At 30.6% G+C, this 20,345-nt stretch overlaps 1 protein-coding gene across 1 annotated transcript in view; it reads right to left on the bottom strand.

The window, feature by feature from the left end:
• Window positions 1-19,775, bottom strand: part of LOC129612136 (uncharacterized) — a gene marked incomplete at its 5' end in the record, with an annotated part of 42,093 nt that extends 22,318 nt beyond the window's left edge. Inside the window, 8 exon segments of the mRNA XM_055525651.1 lie at window positions 3,783-3,845; window positions 4,087-4,218; window positions 4,382-7,213; window positions 7,312-11,410; window positions 11,746-11,918; window positions 12,015-15,744; window positions 17,410-17,545; window positions 19,768-19,775. Of these exon segments, the coding sequence (XP_055381626.1) occupies window positions 3,783-3,845; window positions 4,087-4,218; window positions 4,382-7,213; window positions 7,312-11,410; window positions 11,746-11,918; window positions 12,015-15,744; window positions 17,410-17,545; window positions 19,768-19,775 (11,173 nt within the window).
• Window positions 19,776-20,345: the final 570 nt, after the last annotated feature.

Genomic DNA, 20,345 nt, shown 5'->3' with positions numbered 1-20,345 from the left:
AGAAAAGATTTGGGCATAAATAAAATAATATTTTTATTCAAATATATGCATGTACATATGAATGTATTAGAATTGAACATTTTAAAATTTTTCGTTCGAATAAGTAGAAATAAAATTTTAAGTACAAACATACATAATTATGAATGTATACCTATATTTTAAAACTGTGGGTGAACATACAGAATTAAATTTTTCAAATAAAGAAAAGGTTTAGGCATAAACAAAATAATAATTGTATTCAAATACATGTATGTACATATGAATGTATTACAATTTAGCATTTTGGAGTTTTTCGCTCGAATAATTAAAATGAAATTTTAAGTACATACGTACATAAATTGTGTATGCATATATTTCTAAAGCTGGCTCACGAAACATAATATTCAAAACAATAACAAATGAAGCATTAATATTCAGATGCCACAAAACATCTGATGCCTTTGATAGAAGCTGACATTTATTTAACCTTATTTCGATTTTTCAAACTAAAAATATGTAAAGTCATTATATTTTCGAATATTATTTATTTCTCGTTCTCGGTTTGTGGTTCTAATAATATAAACTATAAAAGAAAAACGTGCTTTTGTTATACAAAAATTTTTCCAAAAAACCTTAGAATAGGACTATTTCGTGGCTAAAAAGTTTCAATGTCAGATTTTTCTGGGACCCTAAAGGCAAAACCCTATCTAATGCCTTTTGTACCACGTCTCTAGCCCTTCTGGAAGTACCCGTACTTTTTGACATCTTAAAAGTATCTATGTATAATGTATCTTATACGTTTAAATATTAAACAGGGTGATTCTGTAAAAAAAAATGCAACAATGGGGCACATTCTCTAATTGTCGAATCCCTGAATTATAGTTATGAACTTGTTTGTGTTTACCATAATAATTTAGTATAATCAACAATTTTTTATGATAATTATCACAATAATTTAGTAGTCCGATAATTAAGGGACTACTAAATGATTGTGCGAATACTGAAAGGAACAGTATATTTGTTTTCCCTTTTTTTAAGCGACATCTACTGAGCTTAAGTGAAACATGTATTAAGCAATTATTGTTATACTATTTATTCTTAAAGATTCTTTAAAGAAAGGAAAATGAAATGAAATATAAACAAAGGAAATAAAAAAAATTATGAAATTGTCAAAAAAATTTTTTCTAGGAATCTGGTTTTTGTATGACTCATTTTATGTTATAGTATTTGTCTATATATTATTAGAATAAAAATTAATTTAAACATAGAAATAATCAACAATGTGTTTTTAAGTTTTGAACAAGTATTGATTCTATTTCTTAATCTTCAATGTTCTGATTTCAACTTTGCTCAAAAAATTACTTTTTTAAAAACTTGAAAAAAAAAATATGTTAATTCTTCAACCGCTTGGTTCATAATTTTGTTGCAACATTATTATTTAATAATTCAATACTCTGGATTATACCCACACACAAGAAAATTTTTACTTTATCTTCTTCTCTCCTTATACCCTTCTCCTTTTACCGTCACTTAAAATCATAATCAACCGCAAAATTTAAAAAAAAATATCGTCTAATTATTTATAAACGATTCTATTATATTACGAGTATAACGAATGTTATTTATAAATATTCTAAACGATTATAATATAATATCGTTATACTTTTTTACAAAGTCACCTTTTATATATATATACATGTTTTATTTTTTATATTATTATACAAGGTATGCAAAAGTCTATGGAACTATATGTTATAGCCCAGAGGTGGGGAACCTGTTTCCTCATGGACAGCGTTCCCACTTGGATACAATTGTATCCATTTGGATACATTTTTGCTTTAAATTTGAGCTTGGATACAAAGATACTCAAATCTGCTAAAATGCCGAAATTGGCTACATTTTAAAATTTTACTGAAATATGGATACATTTTTTTTCAAACACTAAATAAATATTACAAAACAGTTAAAATGCTGCTAATATTAAATCGCGAAGTTGCTTTATCATCAATAAATGTTATTTGCTGGCTATTCTAAGCAGGTTTCCGAATTTTTTACAAGAAAGTAAAAAAGATACTTTATTAACTGCCTCTTCCTGTATTCAAATTTAGAAAATTCATACAAGAACGTACCAAAAATATTTTAGTGTTAGCTAGATGTAATAGAAAATGCATTGGATGTACATATTTTTTAAAATTTGTCCGTTTTCATGGTCAATCGTCTTTACCGCATAGTTCAACAACTACAGAAGGCATATATGCATATGTTTTTTCTGACCTTAACTTTCACATTTAAAATATGATAGAAGTTGTATGTAATTTCTTAAAGAATTTAGTATAAATAACAAAACTCATATTGTGGAATAAAGCAAATTAATATTAATTATGGGTTAATTTGTACAAAATAAGACGACTTATTATAATAATGCTATTTTACGAGGTTGGATACATTTTGGATACATTTTTTTCTCGAAATTGGATACATTTTGTTTTTTCTGAGTGGGAACACTGCTCATGGAGGCCAAATTTAAAGTAACAATAGCTAAGGAGGCCGCATAAGTTTTAATACCAATAACTGTAGCTTTTGTACAATTATTGCTGTGCAAATTAAATTTTTTATACCCGTACGAACGTATATTCGAAGGGTCCATCCGTACTAACGATAACTCAAAAATTAATTGAGATAAAATCACCAAATTTTCACAAATTATTCATTATAGTAAATGCCAGAACCCTATTTAAATTGAATATGATCGGGTTACTAGTTCGGGTAGCTGCCATACAACTTCAAAATTTATTTGACTATATCTCAGAAACTATAAAAGCTGTGGTATTGAAATTTCACACAAGCGAATATATTAGTAGGGTCAATGTGTTTGATGAAAGTCGTTGAAATTGCTAGACTCTTTCTGGTACCAGGCATACAACTTCAATAATATCTTAGAAAATATTGAAAATACATAGGATAACAAATTTGTACGGGTATCGCAGAGTTGACACGGTCAACTCCATTTTTTCTCGTTTTTGTTTTGAAGTCAATATTTTTTTATGCATACATACAAAAATACATATAAAAATTAATAAAATTATATTAACAAAATATAAAATCCATTGAATGAAAAGTAAATAATTAGCATATATAACAAAAAAAAACTTCAAATTCATTGTTTGATAAATTTAATTCAACCTAGATAATATTTAGTGAGATATTTGCATTTGTTTTTTACTTGAAAGCAGTTGAATATTTAAAGGCATACAAATACAACAGGCGGCGGGGCGGGGCCTTAGAAACTGTAGGTGCCCCACCTCTGGTATAGTCAGTCAAAATCAAACTTATATAAAACATTTTTGTTTCTTTGGCTCCTTCCCGAGTTTCTAGAACTTTAAAACTGAATTACCATAATGTAATTAAGAATAAATCATTTTATTGTATTTAAAATAACATTAACCCAAATTTTCTCTACATTATACTTACTTAAAAAACAATTTTTCAATAAAACAAGAGTAACTCAGGAAGCACGCAGTAACTCGTAAAGTCGAAAAAAAAAACAATTTCTTGTTCTTCAACATCTGTTTGTTCTACAGATGTGTAATTTCGACAATACCATCTAGTTCAGCGGTACATAAATATATAATAGGTATGATATAATAAACATATGCTGTATAAAACATATGTAATAATTAATTAACATATGTAATAATTAATAACATATGTACATATGTAATAATTGTCAACATACATATGAAACATATTGATAATAATAAAATATATGAATTTTATTTCTTTTATCTTTTTTTTTAACTTACTGATCGATGTCTTTGGTGAGTTTTGAATACTGATCGCTGTCTTGTTAACGACGCATGTCGAACCTAAAGCAAACGGAATTTTTAAGATTAGAAAATACTTTAACAAAAATATAGAATAAAATTGCTATAACAAAAACAAAATTCAAAATAGCTAAAGTTCATGTATAATATACAATGATACATAAGATATGTATATAAATTACTAGGACCAATTTCAAGATTTCGTGAGAAGGGTAATAATACATACGGCTTTTATATTAGTAAGAATAATAATATAATAACTATGTATAAAAAAGTTGCTTACCTTTTCAATGTTGCGTCGAAATACTGTTGGCACTGGAATTTGTGTTGGATCCAATTTAACCTGTCTAACAATATCTTTGATCATGTCCACAAACAAGGTACTTTGGCTTTCAGATAAAAGTTCTTGGGATATCTATTTTCATTTAGATTTAAAACAAAAAAAAGTATATACATATATTTATATATATATATACATGTTTATGTGGATTTTATAATCCAGTACTGAATACAGTGGTAAATAATAAAGTATAAAGAACAACTATTTAAATTTAAAAATAAAATAAAAAAAAATTTACCAAATTATTTGCCACGTCAGATGGATTAACATCAGTAACATCAAATTTAAATGTTATCGTCTTTGGTTTATTTTCCATATGACAATCAACAATAGTACCATTTTCTATTTTTGTAACACTTAATTTTGGTATATTTGCATTACCCTTTGTTGATCTGCGACTTTTACTTGTGCGAAGTTTTTGTTGTTGGTATTGTTGATGTTGTTGCTGCTGTTGTTGATCCTGCTCCTGTTCCTGCTCCTGCCCCTGCCCCTGCCCCTGCCCCTGCCCCTGCCCCTGCTCCTGTTCTTGTTCCTGTTCCTGCTCCTGTTCCTGTTCCAATTCCTGCTGTTGCTGCTGCTGCTGTTGCTGTTGTTGTTGCTGATGCTGTTGCTGTTGCTGTTGTGGTTGTTGTTGCAGTTGCTGTTGCTGTTGTTGTTGCTGTTGATGTTGCTGTTGCTGTTGCTGTTGCTGTTGCTGTTGCAGTTGCTGTTGCTGTTGCTGTTGCTGTTGCTGTTGCTGTTGCTGTTTCTGTTGCTGTTGCTGTTGCTGCTGCTGTTGCTGTTGCTGTTGCTGTTGCTGTTGCTCTTGCTCTTGCTCTTGCTCTTGCTCTTGCTCTTGCTCTTGCTCTTGCTCTTGCTCTTGCTCTTGCTCTTGCTCTTGCTCTTGCTCTTGCTCTTGCTCTTGTTCTTGCTCTTGCTCTTGCTCTTGCTCTTGCTCTTGCTCTTGCTCTTGCTCTTGCTCTTGCTCTTGCTCTTGCTGTTGCTCTTGCTTTTTCTGTTGCTGTTCCCGTTGCTGTTGCTGCTGCTGTGGAAATTGTTGTATTTGTTGTCCAACTAATTGCGTTACATCAGTTTCATTCAATGACATTGATCTTGAATTTAATGTAAACAAATTGGTCATTTTATCTAACACATTACTTGTGATATTTGCTAAATTCAATCGCTGCTGCTGCTTTCGTTTCTCAGGTTGCATTCGTTTATAATGCTGTTGTTGCTTCCGTTTTCCTTTCTCATGTAGTTGTTCCTGTTGCAGGTGGTCTTCTTCATAATTACGTTCTTTTTTTGGTTTTGGCACTATTTCTTGGTCTTTTTCTTGTTTCATTTCCAATTCCTGCTGCAATTGGTGATTAAGTATATCTTGGGCTTGTTGCCCCTGTAATGTTTGATTTTCTTGTTCTTCTTGTTGTTTTTGTTGTGATTGTTCTTGCTCTTTTCGTTGCTTTTGGTGTTTAAGTTGATCTTGTTGGTCCCGTTTATCTTGTTGGTTTTGCTCTGGTTGTTTCTGTTGTATTTCTTGTTCTTGGTTTGCCAGTTGATTGTGTTCTTGTTCTTGCTCTTCTTCTTTTTTTATTTCTCCCATTTTGTTCTGTTTTTGTTCTTTTTCCTTCTCTTGAACTTGTTTTTCCTGCTGCACAGATTGTTCTTGTTTCATTTGCTGTTCTTGTTGTTGTGCTTGTTGCCCCTTATGATATGTTTGCTCTTTTTGGTTTTGTTTGTATTCTAGTTCTTGAAATTGTTTTTTAAGTTTGTCTTGTTGTTCTTGTATTTCATTAAACGCGTGTTCTTCTTGATGTTTTTGGTGATTTTCTTGTATTTGCTTTTGATGTCCTTTTTGTGCTTGTTGTTCTAGTTGTTCCGAATGTTTCAATTTTCCTTGTCGTTCTTGTTGTTTTTCTTTCTGTTGTTGCATTTGCTGTTTTTGATAGCGTTCTTGTTTTTCATGCTGCCCATGTCGCTCTTGTTTTTCTTGTTGTTCCCTTTGCCATATGTCTTCTTCCTTTTTCAGTAGCTGCTGTTGATGCAACATCTTTGTTAAGCTTTGCGTATCAAACATATTGCGCCCGATTTGTACCTGTTGTTTTTCTTGGTATGGTTTTTCTTGTAACATTCGTTGTTCTTCCTGTTTCTCCTGTTCTTGTTGACCTTCCCATTGCAGCTTTTGGTTGTTTTGATATCCTTGTAATTCATGTTCTTCCAGATTTTTTTTTTCTTGTTGTTCTTGTTCTTGTTCTTGTTCTTGTTCTTGTTCTTGTTCTTGTTCTTGTTCTTGTTCTTGTTCTTGTTCTTGTTCTTGTTCTTGTTCTTGTTCTTGTTCTTGTTCTTGTTCTTGTTCTTGTTCTTGTTCTTGTTCTTGTTCTTGTTCTTGTTCTTGTTCTTGTTCTTGTTCTTGTTCTTGTTCTTGTTCTTGTTCTTGTTCTTGTTCTTGGTCTTGTTCTTGTTCTTGTTCTTGTTCTTGTTCTTGTTCTTGTTCTTGTTCTTGTTCTTGTTCTTGTTCTTGTTCTTGTTCTTGTTCTTGTTCTTGTTCTTGTTCTTGTTCTTGTTCTTGTTCTTGTTCTTGTTCTTGTTCTTGTTCTTGTTCTTGTTCTTGTTCTTGTTCTTGTTCTTGTTCTTGTTCTTGTTCTTGTTCTTGTTCTTGTTCTTGTTCTTGTTCTTGTTCTTGTTCTTGTTCTTGTTCTTGTTCTTGTTCTTGTTCTTGTTCTTGTTCTTGTTCTTGTTCTTGTTCTTGTTCTTGTTCTTGTTCTTGTTCTTGTTCTTGTTCTTTTTCTTTTTCTTGTTCTTGTTCTTGTTTTTGTTCTTGTTGCTGTTGTTGTTTTAGTTGCTGTGTTTGTTGTTGTGTGTGGTGTTGTTGTTGTTGCTGTTGTTGTTGTTGTAGTTGTTGTTTTTGTTGCTGTTGTTGTTTTTGTTGTGGTTGTTGTTGTTGTTGTTGTTGTTGTTCTTGTAGTTGTTGTTGTTGTTCTTGTTGTTTTTGTTGTTGTTGTTGTTGTCGCTGTTGTTGTTGTTGTTGTTTTTGCTGCTCATTTTGAAAGGTCGCAGAAGCAACAGCTTTTTGAGATGGGGAATACTGCTGAGACTATTTCGAAATTTAAAAAGAAACAAAAATTTTTTTTTTTTAATATGAAGATAATGCTAACTAATTATGAAGATAATTCTAACGTTAACTAAACTTACAGCTTTATTTAAATTCGATAGCATCATCTGTTGCAATTGCCACGCCATTCCGTTACTTTGACTGTCTTGATTTCCAATATTAGGCGCTTGAACTAATTGTTTTTGATTTTCCTGGTTATGTGACTCTTGCTCTTGCTCTAGCTTTTGCTCTTGGTCTTGCTCTTGCTTTTGCTCTTGGTCTTGGTCTTGCTTTTGCCCTTGCTCTTGCTCTTTTTTCTGCTCCTGCTCTTGCTCTTGCTCTTGCTCTTGCTCTTGCTCTTGCTCCTGCTCTTGCTCTTGCCCTTGCTCTTGCCCTTGCTTTTGCTCTTGCTCCTGCTCTTGCTCTTGCTCTTGCCCTTGCTCTTGCTCTTGCTCATGCTTTTGCTCTTGCTCTTGCTCTTGCTCTTGCTCTTGCTCTTGCTCTTGCTCTTGCTCTTGTTCTTGCCCTTGCTCATGCTCATGCTCTTGCTCTTGCTCTTGCTCTTGCTCTTGCTCTTGCTCTTGCTCTTGCTCATACTCTTGCTCTTGCTCTTGCCTTTGCTCTTGCTCTTGTTCTTGGCCTTGGTCTTGCTCTTGCTCTTGCTCTCTCTCTTGCTCTTGCTCTTGCTCGTGCTCTTGCTTTTGCTCTTGCTCTTGCTCTTGCTCTTGCTTATGCTCTTGCTCTTGCTCTTGCTCTTGCTCTTGCTCTTGCTCTTGCTCTTGCTCTTGCTTTCGCTCTTGCTCTTGCTCTTGCTCTTGCTCTTGTTCTTGCTCTTGCTCTTGCTCTTGCTCTTGCTCTTGCTCTTGCTCTTGCTCTTGCTCTTGCTCTTGCTCTTGCTCTTGCTCTTGCTTTTGCTCTTGCTCTTGCTCTTGCTCTTGCTCTTGCTCTTGCTCTTGCTCTTGCTCTTGCTCTTGCTCTTGCTCTTGCTCTTGCTCTTGCTCTTGCTCTTGCTCTTGCTCTTGCTCTTGCTCTTGCTCTTGCTCTTGCTCTTGCTCTTGCTCTTGCTCTTGCTCTTGCTCTTGCTCTTGCTCTTGCTCTTGCTCTTGCTCTTGCTCTTGCTCTTGCTCTTGCTCTTGCTCTTGCTCTTGCTCTTGCTCTTGCTCTTGCTCTTGCTCTAGCCCTTGTCCTTGTCCTTCCTCTTGCTCTTGTCCTTGCTCTTGTTGTTGTTGTTCTTCTTCCTCTTCTTGTTTTTCTTCTTTTTCTTTTTCGTCTTGTTCTTGTTGTTCTGGTTGTTGTTGTGGTTGTTGTTTTTGCTGCTGTTGCTCTTGTTGCTGTTTTTGTTGTCCTTGTTGTTGTTGCTGTTGTTGTTCATGTTGTTCTTGTTGATGTTGTTTTTGTTCTCGCTGTTGTTGTTGCTGTTGTTCTTGATGTTGTTGTTGTAGGTGTTGTTCTGGTTGTTGATGTAGTTGTTTTTGTTGGTGTTGTAGTTGTTGTTGTAGTTGTTGTTGCTGTTGTTGTTGCTGTTGTTGTTGTAGTTGTTGTTGCTGTTGTTGTTCTTGATGTTGCTCCTGTTTTGTTTGTTCCTGTTGTTTTTGTTCTTGTTGTTGCTCTTGTTCTTGTTCCTGTTGTTTTTGTTGTGTTTGTTGTTGTTGTTTTTGTATTTGTTGTTGTTGTTGCAGTTGCGGTTGCTGTTGTTGTTGCAGTTGCGGTTGCTGTTGTTGTTGAGGTTGTTGTTGTGGTTGTTGTGGTTGTTGTAGTTGTTGTTGTTGCTGTTGTTGCGGTTGTTTTTGTATTTGTTGTTGTATTTGTTGTTGCAGTTGAGGTTGCTGTTGCTGTTGAGGTTGTTGTTGTTGTGATTGTTGTTGTTGTGGTTGTTGTTGTTGTAGTTGTTCCTCTTTTGTTTGTTCCTGTCGCTGTTGTTGTTGTTCTTGTTGTTGTTCTTGTTCCTGCTGTTTTTGTTGTGTTTGTTGTTGTTGCAGTTGCGGTTGCTGTTGTTGTTGAGGTTGTTTTTGTTGTGGTTGTTGTTGTTGTAGTTGTTGTTGTTGCTGTTGTTGTTGTTGTTGTTGTTGTTGTTGTTGTTGTTGTTGTTGTTGTTGTTGTTGTTGTTGTTGTTGTTGTTGTTGTTGTTGTTGTTGTTGTTGTTGTTGTTGTTGTTGTTGTTGTTGTTGTTGTTGTTGTTGTTGTTGTTGTTGTTGTTGTTGTTGTTGTTGTTGTTGTTGTTCTTGTTTTTGTTGCTGTTGGTGTAGTTGTTTTTGTTGTTGTTCTAGTGTTTGTTGCTCTTGATGTTGTTGCAGTTGTTGTTCTTGTTGTTGTTTTTCATGTTGTTGTTGTTGATCTTGTTCCTGTTTTGTTTGTTTCTGTTGTTGTTGCTGTTTTTGTTGTAGTTGTTGTTCTTGTTGTTTTTGTTGTTGTGTTTGTTGTTGTTGTTCTTTTTGTTGTTCTTGTTCTTGTTCCTGTTGTTTTTGTTGTGTTTGTTGTTGTTGTTGTTTTTGTATTTGTTGTTGTTGTTGTTGCAGTTGCGGTTGCTGTTGTTGTTGAGGTTGTTGTTGTGGTGGTTGTTGTTGTTGTGATTGTTGTTGTTGTGGTTGTTGTTGTTGTTCTTCCTGTTTCGTTTGTTCCTGTTGTTGTTGTTGTTCTTGTTGTTGTTCTTGTTGCTGTTGGGGTAGTTGTTTTTGTTGTTGTTCTAGTGTTTGTTGCTCTTGTTGTTGTTGCTGTTGGTGCTGTTGTTGCAGTTGTTGTTCTTGTTGTTGTTTTTCATGTTGTTGTTGATCTTGTTCCTGTTTTCTTTGTTCCTGTTGTTGTTGCTGTTGTTGTTTTTCATGTTGTTGTTGTTCGTCTTGTTCTTGTTTTGTTTGTTCCTGTTGTTGTTGTTGCTGTTTTTGTTGTTGTTCTTGTTGTTGCTGTTTTTGCGGTTGTTGTTGTTGCTGTTGTTGTTGTTGTTCTTGTTGTTGTTGTTGTTGTTGTTGTTGTTGTTGTTGTTCTTCTTCTTCTTCTTCTTCCTCTTCTTCTTCTTCTTCTTCTTCCTCTTCTTCTTCTTCTTCTTCTTCTTCTTCTTCTTCTTCTTCTTCTTCTTCTTCTTCATCTTGTGGTTGTTGTTGTTCATATTTTTGATGTTGCTTTGTTTGTTGTTGTTCTTGTTTTTCTTGTTGTTCTTGTTCTTCTTGTTGTTCCTGTTGTTCTTGTTGTTCTTGTTGTTCTGGTTGTTCTCGTTGTTCTTGTTGTTCTTGTTGTTTTTGTTGTTCTTGTTCTTCTTGTTCTTCTTGTTCTTCTTGTTCTTCTTGTTCTTGCTGTTGAATTTGTTCATTCAACAACTGTGCCTGTAATTGTTGCTGAAATTCTTTTTTGGCTTGTAATGCCAGTTTTTCTAAGCGAGCTTTTTCATTCATCAATTGCAATTGGGTTTGCCGATCCTTACGCTCTTTTAATAATGATGCTACTTGAACTTTTAATAATTTTGCAACAGCACGAGCATCTTCTTCACTTATAAAATTTGCTTTAACTAATTCAATACCAATTTCATTATAATCATCCATTTTAATATCAAATTCAAATTGTATCGCTTCATTTTCTTTATGTTTAAATGAATGCTTCTTTGGGCTAAGTAAGCGCAAACGAAATTCAATTTTAGTTACATCAAAGTTATTAATAAAATCCTCAGAACTTGTTGGTTCCAATCTTATACCAACATCCTCACCAAAAAATTCTGAATTTAATAAATCTTTGCATGTTGGTCTATCTTCTTTATTTAATTGTATACAACGTTCAATAATCTCGCTTACTTCTGGATTTTCAAGTTTTTCAAACGATGATGGTTTAATTCCAGAAGTTACCTTTTTATAAATTTGTGCTGGACCAGAACATTCATTGTAAGGATATTCAGATGTTGCCATTTCAAGCATACACATACCAAATGCATAAACATCAACAGATTCATTATAATGTTCTTCATACATTTCTGGTGCCATAAACTCTGGGGTACCAATTACAGATTTAGCAAAACTACGATTTTTTAACGTTGCTAAACCAAGATCACCAATTTTAACACTTCCAGTAGTGCCAGTTATAAATATATTATCACATTTTAAATCACGATGAATAATTGGTGGTGAACGTGAATGCAAAAAATGCAAACCTTTCAAAATTTGACGACACCAAGATTTTAAAACCTTTGGATTGATTTTCTTAAATCGTCTTAAATATCTATATTATTTGAAGAAAAAAAAATTGATAATGAAAATAAAAATCTTAATCTGTTAAACTACTTTTAATTCGTATACCTTATAACCTTAAAGTAAATTTAATTTATAAATTTTAAACAAGCAAATAATATAAATAAAAAAATAGAAATCGTTTTCGGAATTGAAGACCCGCGAATCTACAAAATTAAAGCTTGGAGATATTGCAAAATGAAGCTTTAAGCTATCATTTGAGGTATGGAAAAAGCCACAACTTCGATTTGGTTTTTGAATACATGCTAGGCTTTGTCAGTTTCGTGATTTGGTCAGTGTTTGGAGTATATAAAAGTATATACTTACGATTTTAAAGTGCCCGAAAGCATTAATTCTGTGACTAGAACAATATTTTTCTTTTTTCCAAAATTTGCTTCCCAGTAATTGTAAAATCGGACAATATTTGGATGCTGTAATTTTTTTAACATCTCCGCTTCTTCACGGAACCTTAAACGTTCAACTTTATTAACCTTTTTATCCTATAAAATATTTTACAAAATGAAAAATAAAATACAAATAGAAAATAAAAAGCCAAGAAGAAAATTAAATTAAAACTTTATTAAAATAAAATTTACCAATAGTTCGCACCATGCAACCGCAATCCCAGTCTGAGTATCCAATCCCCGATAAACTGTTTTAAAAGAACCACGTCCTACTTCTTTATCATATTTGAAAAATCTTCCACAAGGTGACATTGCAATTGGTTCATCTTCATCATCATCTTTTTTTGTTATTTTATTTCGTTCAGCTTCAACAAATTTACTTAAATCAGGTTCATACACAAGCAATTGTAGTTTATCTTCAGCTGCTCTATGAAATTGCTCCTCTTCAGCTTCCGCTTCACGGGATAATATTTCAATATTATCATCATAATCCCGCGGAAATTCGGTTTCTGTTTCAATATCATAATAATTTTTTAATTTATTTATAGTATCAGCTGATTTTAATATAAAACGTCTTGGTTTTACTACAGCGGTATCATTCGGACCATTACTCAATTGTGCTGTTGATATTGATGAAATTACATTCTCATTTTCATTAACATTAATATTATCACCAGTTTCACTACTATTACTATTATTATTACTGTTGTTACTATTATTATTAATAAAACATGTACCACTAATATTACTACTATTACGTATTGGTGGTTCAATAACAGTATCGTGATTTGATGACACATCTTTCTCTTGTATGTAAATTGTGTTATCGTCATTATCATGATCTTCACAAGCTTTTATATTTGTAGACATATTAGTAGTCGTATTTTTTGTTGTTGTTGACATTGTTGTTGGCATTGTTGAATTTGAAAACATTGAATCATTTTTGTTGTTTCTATCGATATTAATATCTCGAGAAGAACAAAAATAATTATTAATAATATTGTGTTCAATTATTGATTGACTATCATCATTTTGTTTATTATTTAATATATCGTATTGTGGTTCGGATTGTGATTGTTGTTTTTCTGACTGTTGATCCAAATCACCAAAGCTTTCACTCCTATATAACTCTACTAACTCATTCGGTTGCTCTTGTGATTGATCATTTATTTCTTCTTTATCCTGATGTTGCTGCTGTTGTTGTTCTTCTTCTTGTAATTCTGATGACTGATGAAATAATGGAACAGATATGTCAGTATCAACTTCTTCAATACTTTTTCGATTCATATTATCTATATTATTTAAGTTTTTTAATTCAAGTTTTTTATCATTACATAATTCGGGAGAAGCTTTCAAAGATAAAGTTTCTTTTTTAATTTTATAACTATGAGGATTTGGATTTGATTTTATTTTTTTATTATTACTCTCATTGATTTTTGAAGTATATGATGATGATAATGGTATTACATTTGTTGTTGAATTGACTTGGACATGTTGTGTGTCCGTAATATTTGAAAATTTTGCTAATTTTTCTATTGATAATGATGTATTTATATCTTTATTATCAACAGGAATAATATTGGTAGCTGAATTAGTTGATAAGTTAGTTTTTATAGAATCACTTCCTCTTATTGATTTTATTAGCTGTGACTTTATATCAATTAATGACAGATTTTCATTAAATTTTCTATTATTATTATAATTATTATTATTATTATTATTATTATTATTATTATTATTATTATTATTATTATTATTATTATTATTATTATTATTATTATTATTATTATTATTGTTATTATTATCGCTAAAGCTATTATTATTTACGCTACTACTGAGACTTTTTATATTTATTGCGGTTTTTTCTTCTTCTATTGTTGTTTCTGTTGCTGCTTCTGTAATGTCCTTTGCTTCTGCCACAATAATACTTTTTGCTATTGCGGATGCAGTTGACAATATTGCAGAAGTTTGAGTTGCGGCTGATACTGTTTCGTTTATTTTTGGATCGTTTAATGCTTTTGCAATAGCAATTGTTTCTAATTGATTATTTTTGTTTTTATTTGAAAATAGTTGACGCTGTTGGGATGAATTCATCAATTTTTCATTAATTTCTTGCTGTTGTTTAACATTATTATTTTCTTCTATATTTTTATCATTAATTTTTCCAGTTATAGCTGTTGAAGCTAATGATTCAATTACTGATATATTGGTACCTAATGTAGTTACTGTTGTACTTCCTACTGCTTTTTTGAATGGATCATTTATTTCTTTTAATAAATCTATATTAATTTTTTTATTATCAAGAGAGTTTATTTGAATAGTACTTTTATTTTCATTATTATAAACATTCTCAACTAAGCTTTCATAATTGCTATTAGTTCTACTACACATATTACCATAATTGTTATTCCTTTTACTTTTGCTACTACCATTATCATTATTATTATTTTTTTTGCAATTATTATTTTTAATGCAACTAATATTATATTTATTATTTTCATTATTATTGTTTTTATATTTGTTGTTTTCGTTACTAATTGAGGGCTGACTATCACTATTATTGTTAGGGCTTTTAATTAAAACCTTATTAGATGTACAGCCAATACTACTATCATCAATATGAAACTGTTGCTGTTGTAAATATTGAATTTGCGGTTGCTCTTCTTTTTCAAATATTTCAATACCTTCTTTATTTGAACGATTTCTATTATTAATATTATTAGGATTATTTTCATTATTATTATTACTTTTATTATTATTATTATTCTTTCTTCTACCAACTCCTGTATTATCCCTTATTAATTGATCTTTTTGTGTTTTTAGTAGGCTATTAGATATTGAAGTTGATGTTGTTGTTGTTATCGTTTCTGAATTTGATTTTTTTGCTGTTGATATTATATTAATTACAGTTGTTTTTGTTGATGTACTGGATGATGAGAATGACGTTGTAGATAATATTGGGATATTTATAGGAGTAATTTTATTTAATGTTTTATCAATATGTATATTATTATTACTATTATCAATTGTATACACTAATAATGACTTACTACTATTCTCATTGTAGGTACTATTATTGCGATTAATAATGTCACTATTATGGTTTTTATTACTATTATTACTCTTATTACTATTATTATTATTCCTATTATTGTTACTAATATTATTATTATTGTAATTACTATTATTACTATTTTTATTACTATTATTATTGTTTTTAGTTATATTACTTTTTCTTGAATGTAATAATTTAGTTGGCTTAATTTTTGATGTTAATCCAACAGTAGAATATAATGATACTGTTTGTGCTGATGTATTTTTCGTTTTAATTGGGGTCGATATTGTTGGTGTAATTATTTCCGATACTACTGATGATGTTGGCAATTCATTTTTATTTGTAGCTGTTGGTATTGAATTTATTCCTTTCGTAACAGTTGTTGTTCCTCTTGTTGATGTTGTTGTGGTAGTTAGTGTTATTAGAGATGACGTTGTAGTCCCTGAAGTAGACGACGAATATACTGGTAAAGTTGATATAGCCGACTGTGCTGATGATATTGATGACAGTGAAGATATATTAGAAGAACTAAATGATGACTGAGATAATAATTGAGAATGATGATGATAACGACAATGATTTTGTTGTTGTTGTTGCTGCTTTTGTTGTTGATTTATATTAGATTGATGTGAATGAATATAAGGTTGTTGTGAATGTTGTGTTTGATAATGATGTTGTTTTGTTATTGCAGTAGCAGTTGATATACCAGTTGAATTAACTGAAGTAGTTGCTGGTACAGATTCGGTTGATAAATTAATAAGACCGAATTTTCGATGTCGTGTCAGTGCTCGTGGACAAACTGTTGTTGTTGTTGTAACTGCTGATGGCGGTGTCGACGTAATACCACTGTTATAATTTGACGAACCCCTTTGAATTTTAATAGATATATTATATATTTAAAAATACTATATATACTATACATAAAGTAAACAAAAATCACTTTTAAATAAAAAATATTTTTATTTAATTCAATACAAAAAAAATTAATGCATTTTAATATTATTGTACTTAGTGATTCGAAAGTATTTTCACCTATTTGATGAATTCCCAACGAAAAGTATTATAATCTTAGAAGCAACACTTTGATGCTACTTAAGTCACAAATTTCAGTGATAAAATGAAATGAACAATTTTTTTGACCTATAGAATAAAGAATCCTTTTCCAAAGTTTTGCTTAGCACATTTTAAATTCTGAGGCAAATATCGGGACCACTCTAATTATAAAAAAACCAAGACAAATCGGTTAAAAGAAAAAGTACAAATATAAAATATGTTTTTTTTTTTATAAAAAAAATAGACATATAGAGAACAAAGTTAATTTGAACCAATCTTTAAAAATTCAGTACTTGGCAAGGTCTAAGATCTTATGTGATTATCCCAAAAACAAAATAACGTCTCAGTCCAATGGAAATAAAATATGAAAATTAAACAATTAAACTTTTTATTTTGAAACCGATAGATATCGATACACAGCTATACCATTACTATACTGAAATAGGAAACTTAGTTCACTTGATATTTTAATTTTTCAAATAAGAAACTTACTTTTCTTCATATTTTGATTTTGCAGTCAGATACCTGTGTTAGATTTGAGCAAAATTTGAAGGTATAGTATATTAAGTCGGGATATTTTTTTCAGTATTGCAAATCATTTCGATAACGATCCACGATTTTACTAAATTGGAAATACTCATGTTCATCAACAAAATTAGCCTATCATTTTGTATTAGAAGGTATTAAAACGTTTTTGAAAAAAATTGTATACATAAATTGTAAAGCCAGCATTAACAAAACAATAATTTCAATAAAAACTTTCTGAGCATTCATAAAATGAGTAGCCTCATATATTTAATGTATTTAACCTTAACTATAGAAAAGATCAGATATTGTTCAATCAGTTATATACATATATGCATATATGCCTAAGTGGATGTTTATGGAAAATCCAAAAAATAACGCAAATAAATGCAGTTAAGAATATTTCTGAGAGATATATAAAACTTACCCTGAAAAATAAAATTTTTTATATATGAAGAAGATCAAATTTTCAAATATGTTCTGGATGCAGTATGATGCAATAATTATGCAGGTGATAAAGAAGCACCAGAAGATCTATATCTGGCTTTATACTTTTTTTTATGTTGGTGGTGATATTACAATTTAGTTGGGAATCTGGAAAGGCAAAAATCTATTTCATTATATCTAACAAAACAAGTCAAATTACTTATACAAGTTCACAAATTCTTTAAAAAGGGAATTGATTTGAATTAAAAAAAGAATATTTAGACAACTTGATTAGTGAAATTTAATATTATGAATTTTGGGAAATTATTATATTATCTGCTTGGGAAATATTGAGTCTCGAACATCCTCTCTATTTATGTATGTATATGCATATATTCAAGCAATACTTATATTTTTAGATTATATCATTTTATGATATTTTTCTTCTGATAACGAAATAGGAAGGCGAAATTGATCAAGAAACTTTATGAAAATTATGTAATAATAATAAAACAACTTTTAACTCACCGTGTAAAAGGAGTTGCCTTGGATGAAGACTGTTGATTCTTTTGTGACGCATTATTGCTGCGCCCGCTAGCTTCTCCCTGTCGCTGACCCAATTCGCACAGATTTTGACCAATTGTTGCTAACTTTCCTAAAAATTCTAATAAATGTTTGTTCCCTCAATTTTTATTTTATTTTTTTTTATCTAATTATATAGATAAAAATGAAAAATATTCATATATTCATATAATATTATAATTTATTTATATTTGTTTAAAAGAGTCGTGTAATACTAAGGCACAGAAAAATCGCTATCCTACATAATATATAAAACCAAGTCATGTACGAACACTAAAAATTTTCCTAACTTTTATTAGTTGATTTTAGCGCGCATATTATTTCTGCTTGATCTTTTCTAATAATGTTTCGTTTAGTTGAGTTAGACAGGGGAAAATGGCGCCCTCAATATTATTACCCAGCACTAGGTCAATGAAGACCCATCGGCATTCCTCCAAGATAAACTTCTCCCCGCTGCTAAATCCACCCAACAGATCACTCACAGGTGCCTCCGAGAGCTCGTTTAATCCATCAGGGTGATATCCTCCTAAAAGACCGTGTTCTTTATCACATCAGAGTGGTGCATCCGCAGAGCACGTGTTAAATGTCCTCCACTACTATTTTGTAATAATAATCTTTAGTAAAACCGTGAAGAGAAAGAATTGTTTATTGAATTTAATTGAAACTAATTTAAATCGATTCGATTCGAACAGAGTTGTACTAAAACGATTTCCAAAAAAAAATTTTTATTTTGCAGAAGTATCAATGCGTCCATATGAAGATTTCTTTTGAATGCCATTATCTCTTAATATATTTTCACCAAAAAAAACCTGTAATACTACCAATAAATAAGTAAGTGTCCGTATTCTTGATCGGCAATTATCTTTTGATTGTTTAAATGATAGCGCTTTTCATAAAATCAGACTTTTAATATAATCAGTTCTGAGGCAGAATCAGAATGAACCTTATAAATGCTCGAAACAAAATTTTATTTTTACACTTATTTCAGTAAAAATAAATGAAAACAATGTCCATATAGTTAAAGCCTAATAGAAGAGGCATCTACATAACTTGGTCGTCAGAATTACAATAGCCGTTAACCGAATATGTATATATATTTACATATAATATATACTATTGTATAGAACAGGCCTTCTTAAAGTGTGGGTTGCGACTCCCGGGGGTCGCGAGACTACTGAAAGGGGGTCAAAAAATTGTTACAAAAGTTTATTTTTTCTATTGGATATATATAGATATAGTTTTATGTTTTCTTATAAAAAAATTGTTACAAAAGTTTATCTTAATGGAAATTTCTTCATGCAACTGCAGAACAGATGGATGACGTAATCAAAGGAACGAGTTAAAGGCAGAAAAATTCATTAAAAAAATTTTTCTCCTCGAACTGGACTCGAACCAGTGACCTACCGCTTTCTAGGCGGACGCTCTACCAACTGAGCTACAGAGGCATGAAGAAATTGCCGACGAAATGTTCTCTACATTGCTTATACTGTAATTCACATGATTACTAAGTATTAGTTTTGTTTACATTGATTGCTACATACAATCTACTATTGAAACACACAATAACAAGAACATATATATTTATAGGATTGTGCCTATTGCACTAATTAAATTATGAATTTTACTAATACAACATCATAGTTGCGGAATTAATAAGAATGTGCTTATTACACTACTAATTTATCTTAATGGAAATTTCTTCATGCCTCTGTAGCTCAGTTGGTAGAGCGTCCGCCTAGAAAGCGGTAGGTCACTGGTTCGAGTCCAGTTCGAGGAGAAAAATTTTTTTAATGAATTTTTCTGAATTTAACTGGTTCCTTTGATTACGTCATCCATCTGTTCTGCAGTTGCATGAAGAAATTTCCATTAAGATAAATTAGTAGTGTAATAAGCACATTCTTATTAATTCCGCAACTATGATGTTGTATTAGTAAAATTCATAAGTTACAAAAGTTTATTTTTTCTATTGAATAAATATATATATATAGTTTTATGTCATTCTATTTATTGTGTTTTATTACGACCGATATCCCATCAACGTTTCCAATTATATATATGTGAAATGAATGGGTACGTATTCTTTAATCCTTATTTTATTTACATTGTAAAATAGTGCGATATTACATCTACATCTACGGTCAATATATATTTCATTATATGGAGGAGGGGGTCGTTTAAAATTTCTAAACTTGAAGGAGGTCGCTATATAAAAAAGTTTAAGAAGCCCTGGTATAGAAAATAAATAATAATAAGTATATGATATGTTATATTGTATAAATATACATATTTAAATTATATACGTACCAAAAAGAAGATAAATTCCAAAAAGAATTTAATGAAAACCTTAAAAGTTTCCTTGTTTTTTTTATCTTTTTTGCAGATTTCTTATTAGAATTTTGATAAAAAATCTCATTTTTTTAACATTATTTTAGTTCTTTATAGTTTCTGTTTTTCTTATTACTTTTAAGTATTTTTTTTAATTATTTTTTTCATATTAAATAAATATTCTTATATGTTTAAGCAACCAATACCTATAAATTAGTTTCTTCCTTTAATTAAAAGATTTCCTTCCTTACAAGTTTTTACTATAAATAATTTAACTACATATGTACTATTTGCTTTGAAGGAATTGGAGGAGCAGGTTCGGGCAGATAAACATTAATTTACAAAAATAAAAAAAAAATAATTTGTATTTTATTCCTTGTTCTCTACCTCTTTTTTTGTAGATTTTCAAATGTTTAAGCAATTTTGAAATTCACTGCAAAAAAATATACTTAGGTATATAGGTAACATACTTATGTATATAGCTCTATATATAATAAATATACTTGTGTATATATATATAATATATAAACAAAACTTATTATTCATACCATCAATAT

This window comes from Condylostylus longicornis, unplaced genomic scaffold (assembly GCF_029603195.1).
Source record: "Condylostylus longicornis isolate FDR11 unplaced genomic scaffold, ASM2960319v2 ptg000057l, whole genome shotgun sequence".
NCBI lineage: Eukaryota > Metazoa > Arthropoda > Insecta > Diptera > Dolichopodidae > Condylostylus > Condylostylus longicornis.
This window is presented reverse-complemented; position numbering and strand designations above follow the sequence as displayed.